This window comes from Oryctolagus cuniculus, chromosome 3 (assembly GCF_051225735.1).
Source record: "Oryctolagus cuniculus isolate XC-2025 breed Fujian yellow rabbit chromosome 3, ASM5122573v1, whole genome shotgun sequence".
NCBI classification, from domain to species: Eukaryota; Metazoa; Chordata; class Mammalia; order Lagomorpha; family Leporidae; genus Oryctolagus; species Oryctolagus cuniculus.
This window is the reverse complement of record NC_142869.1, coordinates 164,093,617-164,113,260: the sequence shown is the minus strand read 5'-3', so window position 1 is coordinate 164,113,260 and position 19,644 is coordinate 164,093,617. Positions and strand designations below refer to the sequence as shown.

Here is a 19,644-nt window from a genome sequence, read left to right as displayed (position 1 = left end):
AGGGGGATGAATTCGGTCTCCCAGCTTCCAGGGGCGGGGAAGGAGGGTAGAAGATAACGTTGCTCCTTAGAATAAGCAGCACCTTCCACAGCCGGGTCACGGATTCTCAGTGTTCATAGTAGGAATCATGCAGGCATCATACGACTAAGGGAGTAAATGCTACCTGAGGCATTCACACTTACTGATATTTAAAAATCAAATGAATCTTTGGTAACAAAAAGGTTAAACGTTCCCAACTACAGAGGAATCAGGTTGGCAAATCAATGCGAAAAGCAGCAGCAAATCCTCCCAACAAGGTTCATGAGCAGATCTATGGAAACTGCCAATCCCTTCCCCCTTCAGAGATGGGTGCACTAAAGGGTCAAAACAAAACTGCGGGTGGCGGCTAACGGCTGGATGCATTTGGGGCCCAGGACTCCAACACACCATGCTGGGGGTGGAGGGGGAGCAGAGGCCAATATCTGACCCTGGAAATTGGCCTGACAATGTAAGGTGGCCCTCCTGAGAGTGACTATTAGGAAAACGACTTGCAAGTCAATGTTGTCACATCAGAGTCTGAGCAGAGAAACCTAGACGACTAGTTGAGCCTTTCAGTACCCTTTTGTAAGATATTTCACAAATTAGGGAAATAAGGAACACTGGAGGAAACACATTTTACAACAAACACAATCTTTAGCTTTCTGCCGTCAGGCCTCGGAGGTCACAGAAATGTCCTACGTCTTCATTTTAATGTAGCCTGACAAATTATGGACAAGGCCTCAGGTTTGCATTCGGGGTGACAGCTTCTGTTTCAGGCCTGCCCAAAATGCGTTCTTCATGTAGTGGCTTAGATTTCCTTCCCACGCCACTGAAACCCGAGTAGTCACAGCTGGGAAAAAAATCCGCCCATCTTGCAAACGCACGAAAAAAGGCACCTTGAACACACAAAGCAGGCACAGCAGATTTTCTCTCGGTCCCTGACACTCCACCGGAAAACTATGGAGCTTCCCCAGACCTGGGCTTCTACGCAACACACTCTTTTTTTTTTTTTTTTTTTTTTTGACAGGCAGAGTGAGAGAGACAGAGAGAACGGTCTTCCTTCTGTTGGTTCACCCCACAAATGGCCGCTCCAGCTGGTGCGCTGTGCTGATCAGAAGCCAGGAGTCAGGCGCTTCCTCCTGGTTTCCCATGCGGGTGCAGGGCCCAAGCATTTGGGCCATCCTCCACTGCCTTCCCGGGCCACAGCAGAGAGCTGGTATGGAAGAGGAGCAACTGGGACAGAATCTGGCATCCCAACTGGGACTAGAACCTGGGGTGCCAGCGCCGCAGGCGGGGGATTAGCCTAGTGAGCCGCTGCACCGGCCGCAACACACTCTTCTACACCAAACCTCGTTCTGACCAATGGCACAGTCACCTCTTTCCTCTGGCCTTCCTTTTCTTGCTGGTATTGAGGTCTAGAGACAGTGCTAACAGGGACATGGTGGGTAAGCCAGGTGCTGGAACAGGCTATCCCATCCTCAATACACTGCTTTGCAGAGCTGGCTTCAGCAGCACCTGGACAGGCAAAAAGTGGCAAATGGAGCTAGTCACCAACTCACTGACTTCCAAATCCACGTGGGCGACAAGGAGGTGGTGGGACATTGTGAGCACCCAACTGGGAGTGTGGCAAGGACAGACCAGTGGCACAGTCAGGATCCATCAAATTCTGTCACTTAGGAGTTTCAAGATAATAATGAGGAATGGAAGCAAAAAATATCAACTTATTGCCTACTAGTTGAGTAAAGCCCTCTGTCATTCTTAAGGAGAACAAATTACAAATGCTAAACATTCTCACTAATGAAGACAAGACACAGAAATAGTCCTAATCGGCAATAAAGAGTGGCTGCTGGGCTGTCTCTGGAAGACTTCAAACATCAGCCAAACTGCATTAGTCAACAAGCATGCTGCCAAATAGATGGAATAATCAGCTAATAATTTGAGAGCACAAGTAGGAAACCGTATTTATTCTACCTAATTTTAAGGCCTTGGTTTATACGATCGTACTTTTAAAAAGTTGTAAACAGGGGCTGGTGTTCTTTCTGGCAAAGTAGGTAAAGCTGCCCACTACAACGCTGGCATCCCATATGGGTACCGGTTTGGGTTCCAGCTGCTCCACTTCCATTCCAGCTGCCTGCTGATAGCCTGGGAAAGGCAGCTGAAGATGGTCGAAGTATTTGGGCCCCTGCCACCCACATGGGAGACCAGGACGAAGCTCCTGGCTCCTGGCTTCAGCCAGGCTGGCTGTTACAGTCAGGGAACTGGGAAAGGAACCAGTGATTGGAGGATCTTTCTCTCCCCTGTCTCTCTGTCTCTGTAACTCTTTCAAATTAATAAATAAATCTTTAAAAAAAAAAAGTGCAAACCAATGTTGAAATCCATGCATAATTTTTCAGAATACACATTTTGCATGTATTATGAAAAAGAATTCTTTTGTGCCAAAATATTGTTTTTACACCAAAATTAACTCATCTTTTAAATTGACTATTTCTACAAATGTGTGATGTACGTCCTATTTCAGTGAGACAGTAAGTGCTACGCCTCAGGTTTCCTTGACATGGTTCCCAGCATCAGGCTCCCAGATGATTAGTGGTGGGGATGAAGGTCAGAGCCAAGAACTACTGCTACAGAAATGAGCACAAATGTATCAAAAGGCAGAGAGCACCTGACTTTAGGCAGGGAGCAAGCAATACAGACAGGGCAAAGATCCCTGGCAAGAAAGCAAGTGTGAAGGCAAGAAACTGTGAAAAGGCTCAACATGTCTAGGGAATATGTGAAAATTTCATTGTGAAATATTGTATGGAGGGTAGAGTAGGAAGATTAAGCTGGAAATGGAAATAAGATTCTCCTTTGAAATTAAGGTTTTGTATGACTATAGCTGCCTTTCCATTGCTTTTATGCTCATTTAGAGAGATTCTTTTCTGGAGGGAACCAGGTTTTACCAGAGTTAGTGACATATCAGCATTGTACACATAGGAAATTATACACATAGGTGGTTTTTAGATAGGGAAAAAGTCCTATGGAAGCAATAAACTTTATTTTGGGCAGAATGTGGTAAGCAGCTGGAAACAGAGATTTGCATGCAAAGAAAAGAAGATCACCGTAGAAATATGCAGTAGTAAGAAAGAGCAGTATAGCCAGAGGCTGAGGCTAAGTGCATACATTCACCCAGCAGGGAGACTTCTATCTGTGAAAGACAGCCATGACCTGTGCAGCATGTATTAATAGACATCCAAAGCTGCCTACGTTACCATTTATTCACACCTGTTCTTACTCAGTTGCAAACATTATGATGTCATCTTACGGCCGCTGGACTGTGAACGATTTGAGACACAGGTGGTACTTTATTCATCTTTATTCTTCCTCCAAAAAGGGTGCCCAACAACTACTTGGGCCTTTTCTAAAATAAATAAATATTTGTAAGGGTCTTTCTCAAATGCTTAGGCCAAGGATTGGCATAGAGTAATTGCTCAACAAATAGCTATTGAATGAATAATACAAACAAATTCATTTCTTCTTTCTTGTCACAGACAGGCTGTCTTAATCTATTAAGTGACGAGGCATGATCAGAGCCTCACAACTAAGCCCCAAATCAGGCTAACAATTGACCCCTATTTTCACAGGACTAACTACACTCATTAGCCCAATACAGCTCAGTCCAGTCCACTTCTTAAAGACAGAAGGGGTGAGAAGGCAAAGCTGGGGTGGGGGGGGCCTAGGTCAAAAAGGCCAGATAGAAGACAAAACTTGGGATTCAAGTTCAGAAGGAAAACCCTTCAGAGCTCCACACAATGCTTACTCTGAAAAGGCACACTGTGCCAGCTAGTCCTCCAGAGCATGGGGGTTGTGATGACTCTTAATGTTCTATTCATCAACATTGAATGCAATGAGCATAGCTCATCAAGAGCCCCTGGCAGGGATAATTTTTTCCAAGCTATGTCATGTTTCCAAATGCTGTTAATTATCAGAGCAGAAGTGGGAAAGATCCTGTGATGAGGATGCTATGGGGCAGGGTAGCCTTTTAAACTGGACATCAGCACTCACCCTTCCAAGAGAAATGGGAAAACCTCTGAGAGTGAACCTACTAAGAAAATGGGACACGGGCTCAAGCCTATCAACTGTAAACTGGTCTGCAGGATGGCCTCACCCCTCAGAAAGGGTCATTACAGAAAGAATAAACACAGATAGAGGAAGGAAGGCAGGGATCAGAGGTGAAATACGCTGACATGATCGAAACGTACCCCACAGATTACCGTGGCAAAAGAAACAAAGTACGTTAGCGAAACGCAAACCTAAAAACCAAAGGTAAGTGGCCAGATACCAGAAGCAGCTCCACTGCTCCCCACTTTTCCTAGGGCTGCCGTAACAAAGAACCACAAACTCTTTGGCCAAAAATCAGAGCCTTTAAGTCAAAGAGCAAGGTGTACACAGGCTCACGACCCCTCTGAAGGCCCTGGGCAAGCATTCTTCCTTGCTTCTGGGGCATCCTAGTAATCACTGGCATTCCTTGATTGTCACTCAACCACTCCAATCTCTACTTCCATTGTCACATGGCCTTCTCTCCTCTGTGAACTACCAACATCTTAGGAGAACACCAGTCATCGTACCCATCTAGACCCATATGACTTCGCTACATTTGCAAAGATTCTTCCCAATCAGGATATATTCTAAAGGTCTGGATGGATGGGGATTTTTGGAGGAGACTCTTCAACCCACTCCACAAACCATGAAAACTTTAGGAAAGATTATATAAATCAGTGATACTAGACAGAACTATGGCATTTTAAGAGGAACTGAAAATTTGCCAGGGAAAAAGAGAACCACACAAGCAGTGTAATGCAAGTTGTTCTGTATCAATACAAGAACTTGTTTAAGATGAGAGCAAAAAGCACAGAGTACACACACTGCAAGTAGTCTGTATTATTAACATATAACTTCAGGACCCCAATTATGAAGATGTAACTTTAAAATATCACTTCTGTCATCCAGCCATGGAGGCAACAGAACCTTAACCTTAAAATCAATGCATACTCATGCAGGCTACATTCCCACACATGCACAAATTATTCATGCAATTGGGAAATACATACTCAAGCAATGTGAACTGTTAGTCTAACTTTACTGAGCATAACATAAAAAGAAGCCACAGAGAAAGAAATACCAGAAGATTGATGCTCTCAAATAATTTCTGAAATAAGCTTTCTCATAGGAAAAGTTATTTATATTATCCCTTATAGGCAGATCAAACTGTTGAGAAAACACAGTAAGAAATCAGGTATTCTTCTCAAACATACACATCTGCAAGTCAGTTTTTCTCTGTACTCTTTTTCTTCGTAAGATTTTTTAAAAAAGATTTATTTTATTCATATGAAATACAGAGTTACAGAGAGAGGTAGAGAGAGAGAGGGAGAGAGATCTCCCAGCTGCTGGTTCACTCTCCAAATGGCTACAAAAGCCAGACCTGTGCCAACCTGAAGCTAAGGAGCCAGAAGCTTCTTCCAGATCTCCCATGTGGGTGCAGGGCCCAAGGACGTGGGCCATCCTCTACTGCTTTCCCAGGTGCATTAGCAGGCAGCTGGATTGGAAGTGGAGCAGCAGGGACTTGAACCAGTGCCCATATGAGATGCTGGTACTGCAGGCCGTAGCTTTAACCCACTGCCCCACAGCGCCAGTCCCCAACATAAGATATTATGAACACTTTCTTTGAACCCAAGCTCAGAAGAATCTATTCTCTATAAACCAAGAGGTATAGAACTTGGAAGATTTGCAACTCAGCAAATTTTATAGGGTTTTTGGCACATAAGGGTTATTTTTAAAGTGGGGGGTGGTAAGCTTGTCCTCTCCCTACCCCCAAACACAGCTGAGCTGATTCAGCACAAATCTCCCCCTAAAATAAAAATTCAGTTTGCAGAGTATACACATGGAAACTTCCAGTTCCAAGGACATTTCAGAAATGCAGCTGGTGAGATCAGCAGTGGGTGGCTTAAGACAAGCTGACCACAAATCATGTTACGAACGTACGAACTTTCAACAGATATCTATAACCAACTTGGGAGTCCATGGAGGAAAGTCTTTTAAAAATAAGCAACGTAATACAAGGGAACTATCCAGAAATAGGAGAAACTTGAAGATTCTGGTAGCTAATAAATCATTTCCCACAGGGGGACTTATAGAAGAACTTCTAGGAACGCAGTTGAAAATTCTAGTTTATTCATTTAACTTTCTGAAGAGGATATTATGGTATACATCATACAAATAACACACTTCCATAAAGAGCTGCATGTTTAGCTCAACACCCTGATGGCCCCCAAAGCACAGAGGTGTTTTTCACAATCTGCAGATTTAAAAAAAAAATCCAAGTGGCAGCAAGAAAAGCTACCTTGTCGAGTTTCCAGAAACAGGCACTCCACAGTCATTTCTGTTAATCACCTTTCACCAGACAAGAGAGCCAATGGCTCAAGGGGTAAAAGACAGGATCATTCCCCAAACCCTAAGGGTAAAGGTCATCCACACCCACAGACACAACATCACATCTGACTAGGAAGGACTATGGACAGAAAATTCTGTGTCATGCAAAACATCCCCCAATTTCATGAACATCTTCAGTTATTTGTTCAAAAAAATTTATAGCCATGCTGATGGTAACAGCTGGCTCTGAGAAGGCAAGGACAAGCAACCTCATATAAACCTGTCAATTTAAATCACAATGCATTCACAACCTCAGGGCCTGTTTTGATCATTAATGTAAAGGACTTTTCCACAGTATGAATGAATCAAATTAATATGAAGTGGAAAATGTGGAGGTGACAAAAGAAATGTTTATAAAACTCCAGCTAAAATTCAGAGGTAATTAAGAGCAAGAATCCTCAGAATGCCAGCTTTGTATAGTTGATTAGGTAACACAGCAACAGAAAGAGGCTCTACATGTGGGCTTAAAAAAAACACACACACACACACACACAAAACACACTTTTACTTATTTATTTCACTCCCCATATGGCCACACAACAGTCAGGTCTCAGGCAGGCTGCAGCCAGAAGCCAGAAACTTCACCCTGCTCTCCCACATGTACCTGGGCTATCGTTTTGGAAGCAGAGTAGCAGGGACTCAAACCTGCACTCAATATGGGATGCCAACGCCTCAGGCATCACTAAACCCACAACACCAGCCCCTCCTTGTGTTTTTAAGGAAAAGGACACCCTGTTCAACGGCCAATCAGAGGGTGGACTCCTCTTCAGGGGAACTTTGCCCTTGAGTAACTCCGGCAGGAACACCACCCCAGGTCCCCTGTCCTTTCACAGAGAACAAGCACCCACAATGCCCAACATTGCCCTGGCCCTGGCACAGGTGAAAAAGTAATACGGGCCCTTCCTTTGTCTGCAACACTCCCCTGAGTCACACCTGTGCCAAGAGACTGCAGTGAGAGGGAAGTCCGGCTCCAGCGCTGGCTCAGGAAGGCTGCCTTTGCTCTCACTGTCAGTGGAACTAGAAGAAGCACATGTAATCTGACACTGGTTTCTCCGAAGAACAATTTGATGAAACACACCTCACAGGGACGTCTCAAAGACTAATGAGATAATGTCTAGAGGGCGGGAAGCGCTCCACAGGCTGATGTACAGCGCCATCACCACCTCCTGATAGCAGGAGACTCGGACAAGGCAGCTGAAGAGTCAACTTCTAGCACGGAAAGCAAGTGCTATGTAGAGAGAGGACCGGACACTAGCGAGAGCAGTGCCACACTCTGATCCATCCGTAAGTGCACACCACCAGGAAGCACACCTTCCTTGACAGCCCATAGTCCAGCACAGCAATCACAGCAGAGGCATCAGCATAATGTACTCAATGTCTATGGGCTTCAGTTTCTTCAACTGTAAAACAAATCCTTTCTACACCTTCCATAGCGAACAAGTAGAATAAAAGTGAGAACATGAGAGCTCAAGGCTTACAACAAAGACAGGACTCAATAAATGGCACCCCATCCGTCAGGATCAAAGGGGCATTACCAACAGGAGCTTAAAAGAATAGTCTGTCTACTAATTTGAATGGGAAGAAACTCATACAAAGGACCATATCGCTGACAGTCAATTTAGACATTTAGAATATTTTACCTCATAGAAACATGGTTACAAACAATAAGTCAGGTTGTTCACATATCTCAGGGAAACACACTGAGCAAGGAGGACTCATTACACACAATGCTAGCCATTTCCTAACGGGGTTGAGATTTCTGAAAAAATGCAGCAATCTTTGTCTGACTCTTGCATACATGGCTAACCCTTGACAAATCTAATGAGTCCTCTGGTCAGCCCCCTGTGTATGTTCCTGGTTGGATACACAAGCGTTTCTACAGCCTCAAGGCTCCTGAGTTAGGGACTCAATGGAAGAGTACCAAGAGCCTCAGCACCATCAGGGGGCACTGGAGAGCAAAACAGAGGCCAGAATCTGCATTCACAGCTCAAGCTAACCAGACACCCCACTTTACACACAACCCACTGAACACATTATCACTGTGAAAAAACAATCCAGGATAAATTAATGGCAGGAAAACGTCAAGGATCTGAAGGAACAACTTCCAGTGATCTTAGGAAAGAAGGAATACGAGGGTGGTAAGAGGCCATTCCAAGCTGAAGAAATTCCAAGCACAAGAGCCCTAAGTGAGAGGGAAGACAGGGCATCCCAGAACCCCACAGAAGCTCAGAGGGTGGTGAGCAGGAAAAGAAAGGAAAAGGGAGGTGGATTTACCTAGGCAGCAAGCGTAACACATTATACAAGACCTTCTGGGCCACAGGAGCAATGGAAGTGAGGCTTTGGGGCAAACAAGGAGCACACTGTGAAAGGCCTGCAGGCATGTGGAGAAAGGAAGGACTCCAGTGGGAACGAGTGCCTGCAGACAACCAAGCAGGAAGGCAGCAGAGAGCAGGGAGAGAGAAGGGCGCATTGAGACATACACCAGCACGCGGTTTCCACGTGGGGAGCGTCAATCAACTCAACACCCAGGAACTGAAAACATCTGATGGGGAGAGACAGGCAATCAGAGGGATGTGCACAAGCCCTGTGGAAATACCATGCCATGTTATTAAGGAACACAAGCATCTATGAATTCTGTAAGCCATATGGGTGCTGGATCAAAACACGTGTAGGTATATGAGGGAAAACTGTCTATACAGCAAGACTTGGTGAACAAGTACCCTAAGATGGTGCAAGAGGTGGCTTTGACAGCAGCAAATAAGGGGGTGACTCACAGGACACTGGAAGAAACTGCCTGACTGCAACAGGTCACGGTGTCTGTTTTGGATTTGCTCTCTATGGAAGTCTGGCACGAGGCAGGTGACTCCTAGCCTCAAAGCCCAAGAACACACCTCCAGAAATACAAGATAATGAAAAAAGCACACCAACAAGCCTAAAGAAATCTGGGTGTGAAACAACTCTAGGTCAATGACGTATAGTCCCATAACTTCACTGTCTGTGTTTATTTGGAAAGGAAAAAAAAAAAAAAAAAAAAAAAAGCCCAGTTTTAAGTGCCAAAAAAAGAATCAAGATACTTCACAGACCAAACAGCAAGTTGCAACTCTGAACACAATGGTTACCAAGGCAATAGAAATTCTGTAATTAGAGGACATGAGTTATAGGAATGATTCATATGTCACTTGTAAATGCTGTATTCAATGGATTAAAAATATTGAGATTTGACTTTAGATTTTGTATGTGATGGTTGGGAGGAAATCCCAAGGAAGAGCCCAATTATTACCCTATTCTAATGTAAGCAAAATGACTAGGCCACATGAACTATTGCTATTCATGGGTTACTCTCTAAGCATTAAGGTGTATGTGCATATGTGTGTATGTATACGTGTATATGTGTATGTATACATATGTGTATATATATATGTACAAATGGAAAGAGTTGCTAATAAAAGCGATATGTAGCCCTGATTCTTTTAGGAAAGCAGAAATCACACCTTCTTACTCAATCACCACCAAGGCAATCTTACTGGAAAATTGAAAATCATGTTGAAGTAAACACAGATTGGATACAATGCACAACTCCCACGGATGTTCTGTAGTGAAAATATCAAAAGAGAAAATATGCTAGATATTAAGTGGGTTGGGGAGGGCACCCCCACCACCAGGACGTGTGGTGGTCCAGGCACTTGAAGGACAAACATATACTCTTCTACCACTCCTTCAATGTGAAACTAACAGGAGCTGTCATCACTGATGTCACACCTCAGATGACACCACATCTGGGCCTTGGGTTGAAAAGGCAGGGACATCGGAGGAGCAGCACAGGAATCACATAAGTAGTGTGGTTTACAAAGGCAGTCAAATTACATACACACTGAATCACTCCTCCTGATCTCAAAGCCAGAAATAAACCCTGAAATGAGCTATGCTGGACTGTGTGCAAACACAGTAGTGAGCAGCCATGAAGCGTTTCTAGCATCCTGGATTCTCATGACACAGCTCCACAGTGAAGGATGGAAATCAGATGCCCGAGCCACAAATGAAAAAAAGCTAGGATCCAACAGCATTGTGATCACTGTAATCAAGGCACTTATCCAGAATTAAACCTGCACAGTGAGAAAACAGGGAGACCCTTTATCAGGGCGGAGGCCACCAAATCCATCAGCGGAGCTCTGCAGCTTACCTCCAGTGCTACATCTCTACATTCTAGACACTGCACAACTGTCATGTTACAGACGCTCTGGCAGGCGGGAAGATTTTTCCCTCCACCCCTTTCCTGCCCTAATCAGCCTTCATGCGCACAGGCACATAGGCACACACATTCCCTCACGGTGGCTCCGCATCACCAGGAGCCATGCTGAACAGCTGCAGAGGACTGAAGGGAATTGGCAGAAATGTGCAATGATGTGCTAGCCACCCCCCTGAGGCAGAAACTGCCCTGCCTACTCCCATACGCCAGTGCGCAGGGGTGTTTCACTGTCTCAAATGACAGGCAAGTGGTTTCAGGTGGTGAGTCAGGAAAAGCAGTTCGCATCAGGAATGTTCCAGCCCAGCAGAGCTGAGCTGCATCCTGCCCCCTACACAGAGATGCAGTATTCATCATTTATACAATGTCACCGTAGGGGACAAAACCTGGGCACAAAAAGAACCAATGATCCAGGCTTCTCCCATCCAGAAGGAACCTAATTACTCAAGAATGGGCACCATATCTGACACTTGAAGTCAGCCCTTTTGTGCTGTGATAGAGGACTCACAATGGCCCAGCACGGGAGTCTTTGAGAGCAGACCCTTGGACTAACCATCCTGGACAATTCAGCAGCTGCCGCCATGCGCTCTGATCTATGTTCCAGGGACAAAGCAGAATCAGGAGCGGGCAATATCCAGGGAAAGCAAGTGGAGGCCAAAATCTACTCTACTGGCTGCACATGAATCAAACACGTACTGTCACTCCTTTCAATGTCATTTTGGATGGATTTCAGCAGAAATTCACATTCGGAAGGGAACTTTTCGATTGCCTATATATATGCAGTTGTTTATGAGCCAATAAATGAGTGACGTCATATCAACTTGCTGAAATAGAGATGTTAGACATCAGATCAGATAACAGGAGATCTACAAAGTGAAAGAGACTTAGAGCCATCATTCGCTCAACACTTCATGAATGAATACAGCTTCCTGTCAAGTTTTATAGAATGACAAACGAGCCTATTCTCTGAAGGAACCTGAGGAGATTTAATAGTCATTTCAGGGAATCCAGTTTGGTTTTTCTACTTCAAAATTAGCAATTTAATCTTATCTCTGACTTCAAAATCTCTTGCTACAATTCATCATCCTAGTGACTATGGTACATAATAACATTGGTAACTGTTATATTTATGATACACTATTTTGCCATCAGTTCAAAGGCCAGAGCCTTATCAAACTTGTCAGAATATCAATAGCTTAGGTAAAGAATGCTAATATGGCTTTAATTCTTTTAAGGCCAGGCAAAACGAACAAAAAGATAAAATGCCTCTACTTTAGTCAAGATACAATAAAAGTTGACCCAAAATATAGTATTTCTCCCAGAATACCAACTGAAACAAAGTAAGCAAACGGTGAACCGCACACAGCCCTTCCCTCAAACACCAGCACAGGAATGATCCCATTCTTTTGCTGTTCTTTTTGTTGTTCATCCATGAGACAAAGAACTACCCAGAACTTTTAGTGTAGTGATGTCAGGGAAACCAAGGTAATGCTTCAAGGCTCACAATCAGCGTCCAGGAATGGCAAATTCTGTCACTGATCATAGAAGGGTACGCTCTAACAAAGAACACCAAGAAATACACTCCAGAGCTACTGCACTGACTCCAAGGTCAGTGTGCTGCACCACAAAGATCTGCACAGGAACTACCAGAAAGCCTGCACCCCTTCCTCAGAAAAGGCTCCCACAACTCCTGCCATGGAGGCCACAGGAAGTTTTACAAGGCAGAAGTAGATGGAGCATTCACACCACAAAGCACTCCAGTGAGCACGCTCCAATCCCAGAAGGCCCACCTTCCCCACCTCGACATCCAACCTACACTCCAAGGGAGGGAAATTTTTAAAAAGCAGCAAACACTCCTCACCAGTTAATCCCATAGCAGCAGCCATTTAATAAAGGTGGCTTGAGAGAACAAGACAGCCAAGTGAATGGAGCTCGGGGCAATATGCAATTATTGAAACTGGAATTGAGCCTGGAATTTGCCGTGAGAGGATTGGCAATCAAACTGTGGTCAGGGCCCCAATTTTAAACTTCTCCCAAGGGGCACCACTCCTGACACACAGACACACCTCTCTTCATATCAAAGTGATTCCACTTGACTTGGTGGAGGAGTTGTCATTTGCTGGCAAAGGGCCTGGTTTAGAATAATAGCCTCCAAAGGATTAGGGTGAAGTCCAACTACTCCCAAGTATGTTTCTTTCATGACTTACCTTCTTCCCAATAAGCTTTTTTCGAAGAAATTCCCGGGCCTCAAACATATAAGGAATATCATACAGAGGACGTAGTTTCTTGTTTTTATCCTAAAAACAAAATAAAATAATACATCAGGAATGAAAAAGAAAAAATGAACACAGAGGCACAAAACACTGGAATGTTTTGTTTGAAATAATATTATTTGAAATAATAATCAGAATAAACAACTAATAAATACTTGCTTGAAATAATTGATTAGAAATAGACTTCTACCCCCCTAGCATGCCATGGCAGGCTAACAATAAGCAATGGAATGTTTATGGTTACCCAAAATGGGGACAAAATGGTCATAAAAAGGAAAAGAGCTAGGCAAACAGTAACATACAAGAAGCTCAGTAAGAACTAGGATCATTCAACTATTTACAGATACACCATAAACCTAATTCTATTACTCCAAATACCTACAGTGGGCACCAACCAACAGTAAGCTCCATACAAACATTCTCTAATGGGATGTTTAATTCTGGAATCAAAAATTTTTAAGTCTACTACAGTAACAGAAAAAATATTCAGAGCTCAAAAAAAAAAGCTACTACAAAAATTTCAAAAATAGGGCAGGCATTTGGAGAGTGAATGAGCAGAGCAGAAGTTCAATCTCTTCCCTCTTCTCTGTGTGTGCGTGCGTGCGTGCGTGTGTGTGTCTCACTCCTTGCCTTTCAAAAAAATAAAATACTGTGGGAGCAGGCATTGTGGTATAGTGGGATACGCTGCCATTTTGGACTTCCACACTCCAGGTAAAAGTTCTGGTTTGAGTCTCAGCTTCTCTGCTTCTGATCCATTTTCCCACTAATATGCCTTGGAAGGCAGCAGATGATGGTCCAAATGGTTGGATCTCTGCCAGCCATGGGTCACTTAGATGGAGTTACTGGCTCCTGGCTTCAGTCTAGCCCAGTCCCAGCTATTTTGGGCATTTGCGAGTGAATCAGCAAGTGGAAAATCTCTCTGTCTCTCAGTCTAGGTCTCTACCCTCCAAATAAATTTAATTAATCAAGCCAAAGATACATTTATTTTGATACAAAGAATTTTGAAATTCATACATAGATTTTTCATAATATACATTTTCGATGAACATTTGAAGGTTCCTCATAGCAATACCACAAAATTTTCCCAAGAGCTAAATTATGTGATATAGACTAGGGACTACATGCTTTAGGAATTCAGGGAAGTGGAAAGAAAGAAGCAATCAGGAAACATTTCATGACAAGGCAGGACTTAAAGTGAGTTTGAGGATCGGCATGAAGTGGGAAGAAAATAATAAGAGTTGGGGGTGGGAGGGATAGAAAAAGCAGTAAAAGTAAGAAGGAATTGATATGCACATTCACATACAGTTACTTCCTGATCTCATGGACCTGACTCTATCCAAAAACATGGCTTGTCTAAATGAAGTAATTTTGAGACTGTGAGAGAGAAACAACTCAATGACGGCGACACAAACAGGAATGGATGCAAACCTGAGAGAGATGGGAATCAATATAAGGAATGGATTAACAGGAACAAACAATGTTGAGGATGGACAGGATCAAAGCACAGGAGTCCAGTACTAAGCTACAAGGAACACTGTACGTAGTCAAAAGATATTTGCCTTTTTGGCAGTGTGCAGGAACGGAAAATGTGTTTTTCAGAATAAGATATTGTCTGTGCATGCATGATTACTCCCACAACAGCCTCTGATTTCCAAGAAAAGACCCTATCCATCTGTTTTTTGGTAACTTCCTGGAACACAGTGAAGTACCTGCCTTCAATACAGACTCAACAATTATAGTTGGACTAAGTGGCTACAAAAGAAACAAAGTATGAGGTGTAAAGATCAGGTGTGCTAGGATAATAGCACTATACAGATTTGGGAATCTCCAAGATCCAAACAGTAATAGAAAAATCTACAGAAAGAAAGAGGGAAATAATGGACTACTTCCTAAGTTCAACATAGACCAGGGATTCCCATCCCTATCCTTCACGGTCATGGTCAGCTGAACTGGTAATACCATGAATGTGACAAGAACAAGGTACTTCTAAATTCTCTCTATACTCAATCATATGTGTAATTTTAATGACCCCATTTTAAACTCATCCTAATTTCAACAGAACTTCAAGGACTCAAGAATAGACATTTCTAGCTAAGTCTCAGTGCTAACTTCACATAAACGTTTAAATTCACTGTATGACCAAGAAATTCATGTAGCAGAATGCATATAGTTCTTTCTGCTACAAGGAAATTGGAGCTTGACACTCATTACTGACCTGTCTTCTACTTCATTCTTCCAGAGCTCTCGTTGGAAGGGAAGACACCTCCTTCTCCCAGATGAGGTACAGGAACCCATATGTTAGGTTAGAAGGCAGAAATTAGCTCATGTGTGAAAGGGGCCTGAGGAAAACCAAGCATCTGCAGAAGCTCACCTTGGAAGCAGCCCAGTATTTTACAATTTTAGAAAGTCTCACCTATACCCATTTCACAGGTGTCCTCAGCCTTACTCCCAAGGAAAGCTACCCCGGAGAATCCTCTCTCAGCACCAAACTGGTTAAGTAGCCTTTATATCCTTCCCCAAGACACGCACCCTAGGGTTGGCCCCTCTGCCCCGTGACAGTTGGGTTGCCCAGTCTGATAACAATGAGTAGAGAGGTGTCCATCCATTCTGATGGATGCCCTACCCCAATAAACCTTACTGCCTTGCTTACTACTCTGTCTCACACCTGAATTCTTTCATAGGGGAACACAAAAACCAATTCCACCCATCTCCACTGACACACACATACTCTACACAGAAAAAAATTAGGTGGCCAAGTTTGGTTTAAGATACAAACATTGAACATGAGAATCATTAAAGGAACAAAATAATATCCAGGACTTCCATGTAGGAAATAAGGAAAATACAATGTGTGAGACTTGCCTGGTATAGGGAAATGCTAGGTAACCCAAGGGAGAAATGTACAGGATTATGGATACAAACTGGAAGCCAAGCGAAAATAATGGGTCACAATATAAAGAGAATTAAATAGTATTCAGGTTTAACATACAAGTCCCAAACTAGAGTTGGTGATGATATCCAATGACATAATTTGAATGAATACTGGATAGGCAGGAGATGTCAGATGCCAGTATTGAACAGGATTTTTAATACAGACAAAATCAATGGTTATCAGAAAAAGCCCTCAGGAATAAAGAAGTGCCAATGTGTTCACATTCACCAAACAGCAAAAGAAAATCTATTTACAAAAGGTAGTTGTATGATTACAAAAGCATAAGTGAACATTTTAAAAATAAGCTGGAAAAAAAAAACCCTGCATTTCCCATAAATAGTCTTAAGATTTGTTAGGGAAGCTGAACTTTCGTACTTAACACTCATATTCTGAAATTCCACACAGGCATAATGGAATGCCATTTGACCCGAACCCCCAAATCAAATGGAAGGAAAGAAATATGGTTCAAACAAGCATTCAAATGCAGATCAGGGAATGAGGGACACCTAATGTGTGAAAATGGTTGTCTAACAAGAATTTCATTTTAAAACACTTTAATGGACTGGGCTAGCCAAAATATCCTCAAAAGAAAGATGCAGAATAAATGATATACCTAAAACCACCCCAATACAAAACAGGGCAAGCAAAGAATCTGATTATATGCCTCTCATGGACCGAGGGAAGAATTACTTGCAAAAGCAGAAAAAGAGATATCACAAGTTAGAACAGAATGATCTTGCTACTCTAACCTTTCAGAGCCAGGAGCTATTGACATCTGCAAACATCTTACAAGAGAGATATTAGAAGTCCCTAAGAAACCACAAAATAAAAGCAATTCTTCCAAATTACCAGGTACATAAAAGCCTTTGAAACCTCTAAGAGGCAATTGAGGAATGGGATGAATTCCGAGAAACAGGACTTTAGCTGAATCTTGCCTGCAAAAAGAGAATGTCTAGATTCTAATTTACATGGAAAAAATTTTTTCCAAAATAAAAACAGAAAAGAATGCTTCCTCTATCTGGTGGGTGGGTAATATACAAACCAATACGTGCTGTAATCACTGTTCATCCTCAGAAATGACGTTGCATGTGGGCCCTGCAGTGATTCACATTAGCAACGGAAGAGATAGCAGCAATCATCTGCACTCACCAAAGGGAGACCCAACACCCACATCCAGCACTGGAAAACACACCTGGCAGGTTGGCACAAAGGTATGTTTGGCTATTTGCCAAAAATGGGGGGGGGGGGGACCAATGGTCATTTGTAGGGCATGAAAGGGACCTCCAATCAAGTCTGGATTCTTAACCCCTGTTTAGGCTTAATTTTCCTTAAGCTAAGTTTAAAAACTAGAGCCATAAAACTTAATGGTCTTGAGATAATGCAGGATTTTGTAAAGCTGAATAGAAACAAATTTTAGGAAAGGACAGAAATATTGTTAGGTTAACACATCTAAAATGTTTTAGAAGGACTTCATAAACACAGGGAAAGGTCAGAGCAAAGACACTAGAGGTATGGGATTGTCCAGTCATCTGCAAAAAGGCAAAGAGAACAGTCAATGCAAATTAGGAGCATGCCTGCTGGGTTCAATCAATAGCAAAGATGCCATTGGTTAGCGCAGAATGCAGGAGGGTACGTGGTAAGAGATGAAGGCACAGATCTGACTTCACAGTTGAAAGAATTACTTTGACCTTTAGGTTGAGAACACAAGACATAGTAACAAGAAAAAAAGGGTGGGCCATGGAAGCTGAACCATGATAATGTGGGAAGGAAATGGTGGCAGGTTATGTCAAAGTGGCAGCAGTGAGGGAGGTAAGAAGTGGTTAGAATATTTTGAAAGTATATACTAGAGGGCACGTGAAATGTAAAAGAAGAGGAATCGAAGATGACTCCAAGGATTTTTATCTGAGGCAACAGAAAGACAATAAGATGGGAAAAGGCATAGGAAGAGCAGACAATGGGGTGGGGCACTACCAAGAAGTCAGGCGCCTAGAAGGCCAACCTTCAGCTGTCAGGTAGCCAAGCAGAGATGTGTGTGTGTGTGTGTGTGTGCGCGTGCGTCACTCTGCCTTTCAAATAAATATTTTTTTTTTTTAAAAAAGGAAGTCAGATATACATGTATGGAGTTTGGAACTGATCTGAACGATGCATGTGGAAGTTGTTAGCATGTAGGTGTCAGGGTGTAAACTCCAGAGACTGAAAATGAGTATGAGGGCGTCCTCAAGCACTCTAACTGTAAAAGGAAACTACCTTTCACAGTACTCTGATCTGGAAGACATGGCAGTGAAATTTTTTACATTTATTTTAAAATTATTAATTATTTTCATATCAATATCTTGAGGATTCTTGTCAATTTAGATAAGAATTCTAAATATTGACTATTTGTAAATGAAACAGACAACATGGTTCAGTTATAGCATTTATTTAGAGAGGGAGAGAAATATATGGGAAAGGGGGGACTTTATAAATTAAGGGAGAAGAGGTTTAGAAATTTAAGCCTGGAGTTGCATGCCAGGCTTCTCCAGGGAGTAGACCAGAGAGAGAGCACAGGCAGGAAGGAGAGCAGGCACGAGAAGCGGTCAAAAAGCCGCCCATGCCAGGAGGCGTGGGGGTAAACAAGGGGCAGGCGCTGGCACTCCACACACTTATTCACTTCCAAGGGGCAGTGGCTATGTAGTGGGAATATGCAGGTAAGATCAGGTCTGGACATGAGACCGCGCAGGGGGTGCCAGCAGTGTGGTTTTTCAGCTCATGAATCAATTACTTTAATCTTATCTGCCTGCCCATACCAGAAGGAAAGTGAATTTGGATCCAGCTGATTGGTCAGGGACATCGTGTTAAACATGGTTGTTGCGGCCATTTGGGTAGTGAACCAGCAGATGGAAGATGTGTGTGTGTGTGTGTGTGTGTGTGTGTGTGAGAGAGAGAGAGAGAGAGAGAGAGAGAGAGGGAGGGAGGGAGGGAGAGAGTCAGCCTTTCAAATAAATAAATAATTTTAATGGAAAAAAAAGGTATAAACCTAGACAATTGTCCTATGCAAGCCAACTGTAACAATGTCCATGTTAGCACAGTGTATGGTATTGTTAAACAATGGAATCCACAGCAGTAAGGCAAAATTACAGCAAGTCACAACAATGAAGAAATTTGGAAAAAAAAATTGAACAGAAAAAGTTGGAGAATGATATATTTATATATATATATATTTTTTTTTTTTTTTGACAGGTAGAGTGGACAGTGAGAGATACAGGGAGAAAGGTCTTCCTTTGCCGTTGGTTCACCCTCCAATGGCCGCTGCGGCCAGCACACCGCACTGATCCGAAGCCAGGAGCCAGGTGCTTCTCCTGGTCTCCCATGGGGTGCAGGGCCCAAGCACTTGGGCCATCCTCCACTGCACTCCCGGGCCACAGCAGAGAGCTGGCTTGGAAGAGGGGTAACCGGGACAGAATCCGGTGCCCTGACCGGGACTAGAACCCGGTGTGCTGGCGCCGCAAGGTGGAGGATTAGCCTATTGAGCCACGGCGCCGGCCGAGAATGATATATTAAAACCCCCAAATACAGACTAAAAACGGACACAAACAATTTAAAGAGCTATGCAAGCAGAAAAATAAAAAATGCACAGAAATGAAAAAAAAAAGATAATGGTTACTTATATGGGAAAGGTAAGAGGAGAAAAACAGAGTAGGAGAAAGAAATGGGGTTGAGGGCAGGCCCAGGAG

The 19,644-nt window shown here is 43.1% G+C and overlaps 1 protein-coding gene across 2 annotated transcripts in view; it reads right to left on the bottom strand.

Moving 5' to 3' along the window:
• Nucleotides 1–19,644, bottom strand: part of SND1 (staphylococcal nuclease and tudor domain containing 1) — a 407,933-nt gene that overhangs the window by 239,190 nt on the left and 149,099 nt on the right. For both annotated transcript variants that reach the window (XM_002712078.6, XM_089328543.1), the window contains exon 11: nt 12,934–13,023. In XM_002712078.6, the coding sequence (XP_002712124.1) occupies nt 12,934–13,023 (90 nt within the window). The remainder of the gene's footprint in view (nt 1–12,933; nt 13,024–19,644) is intronic.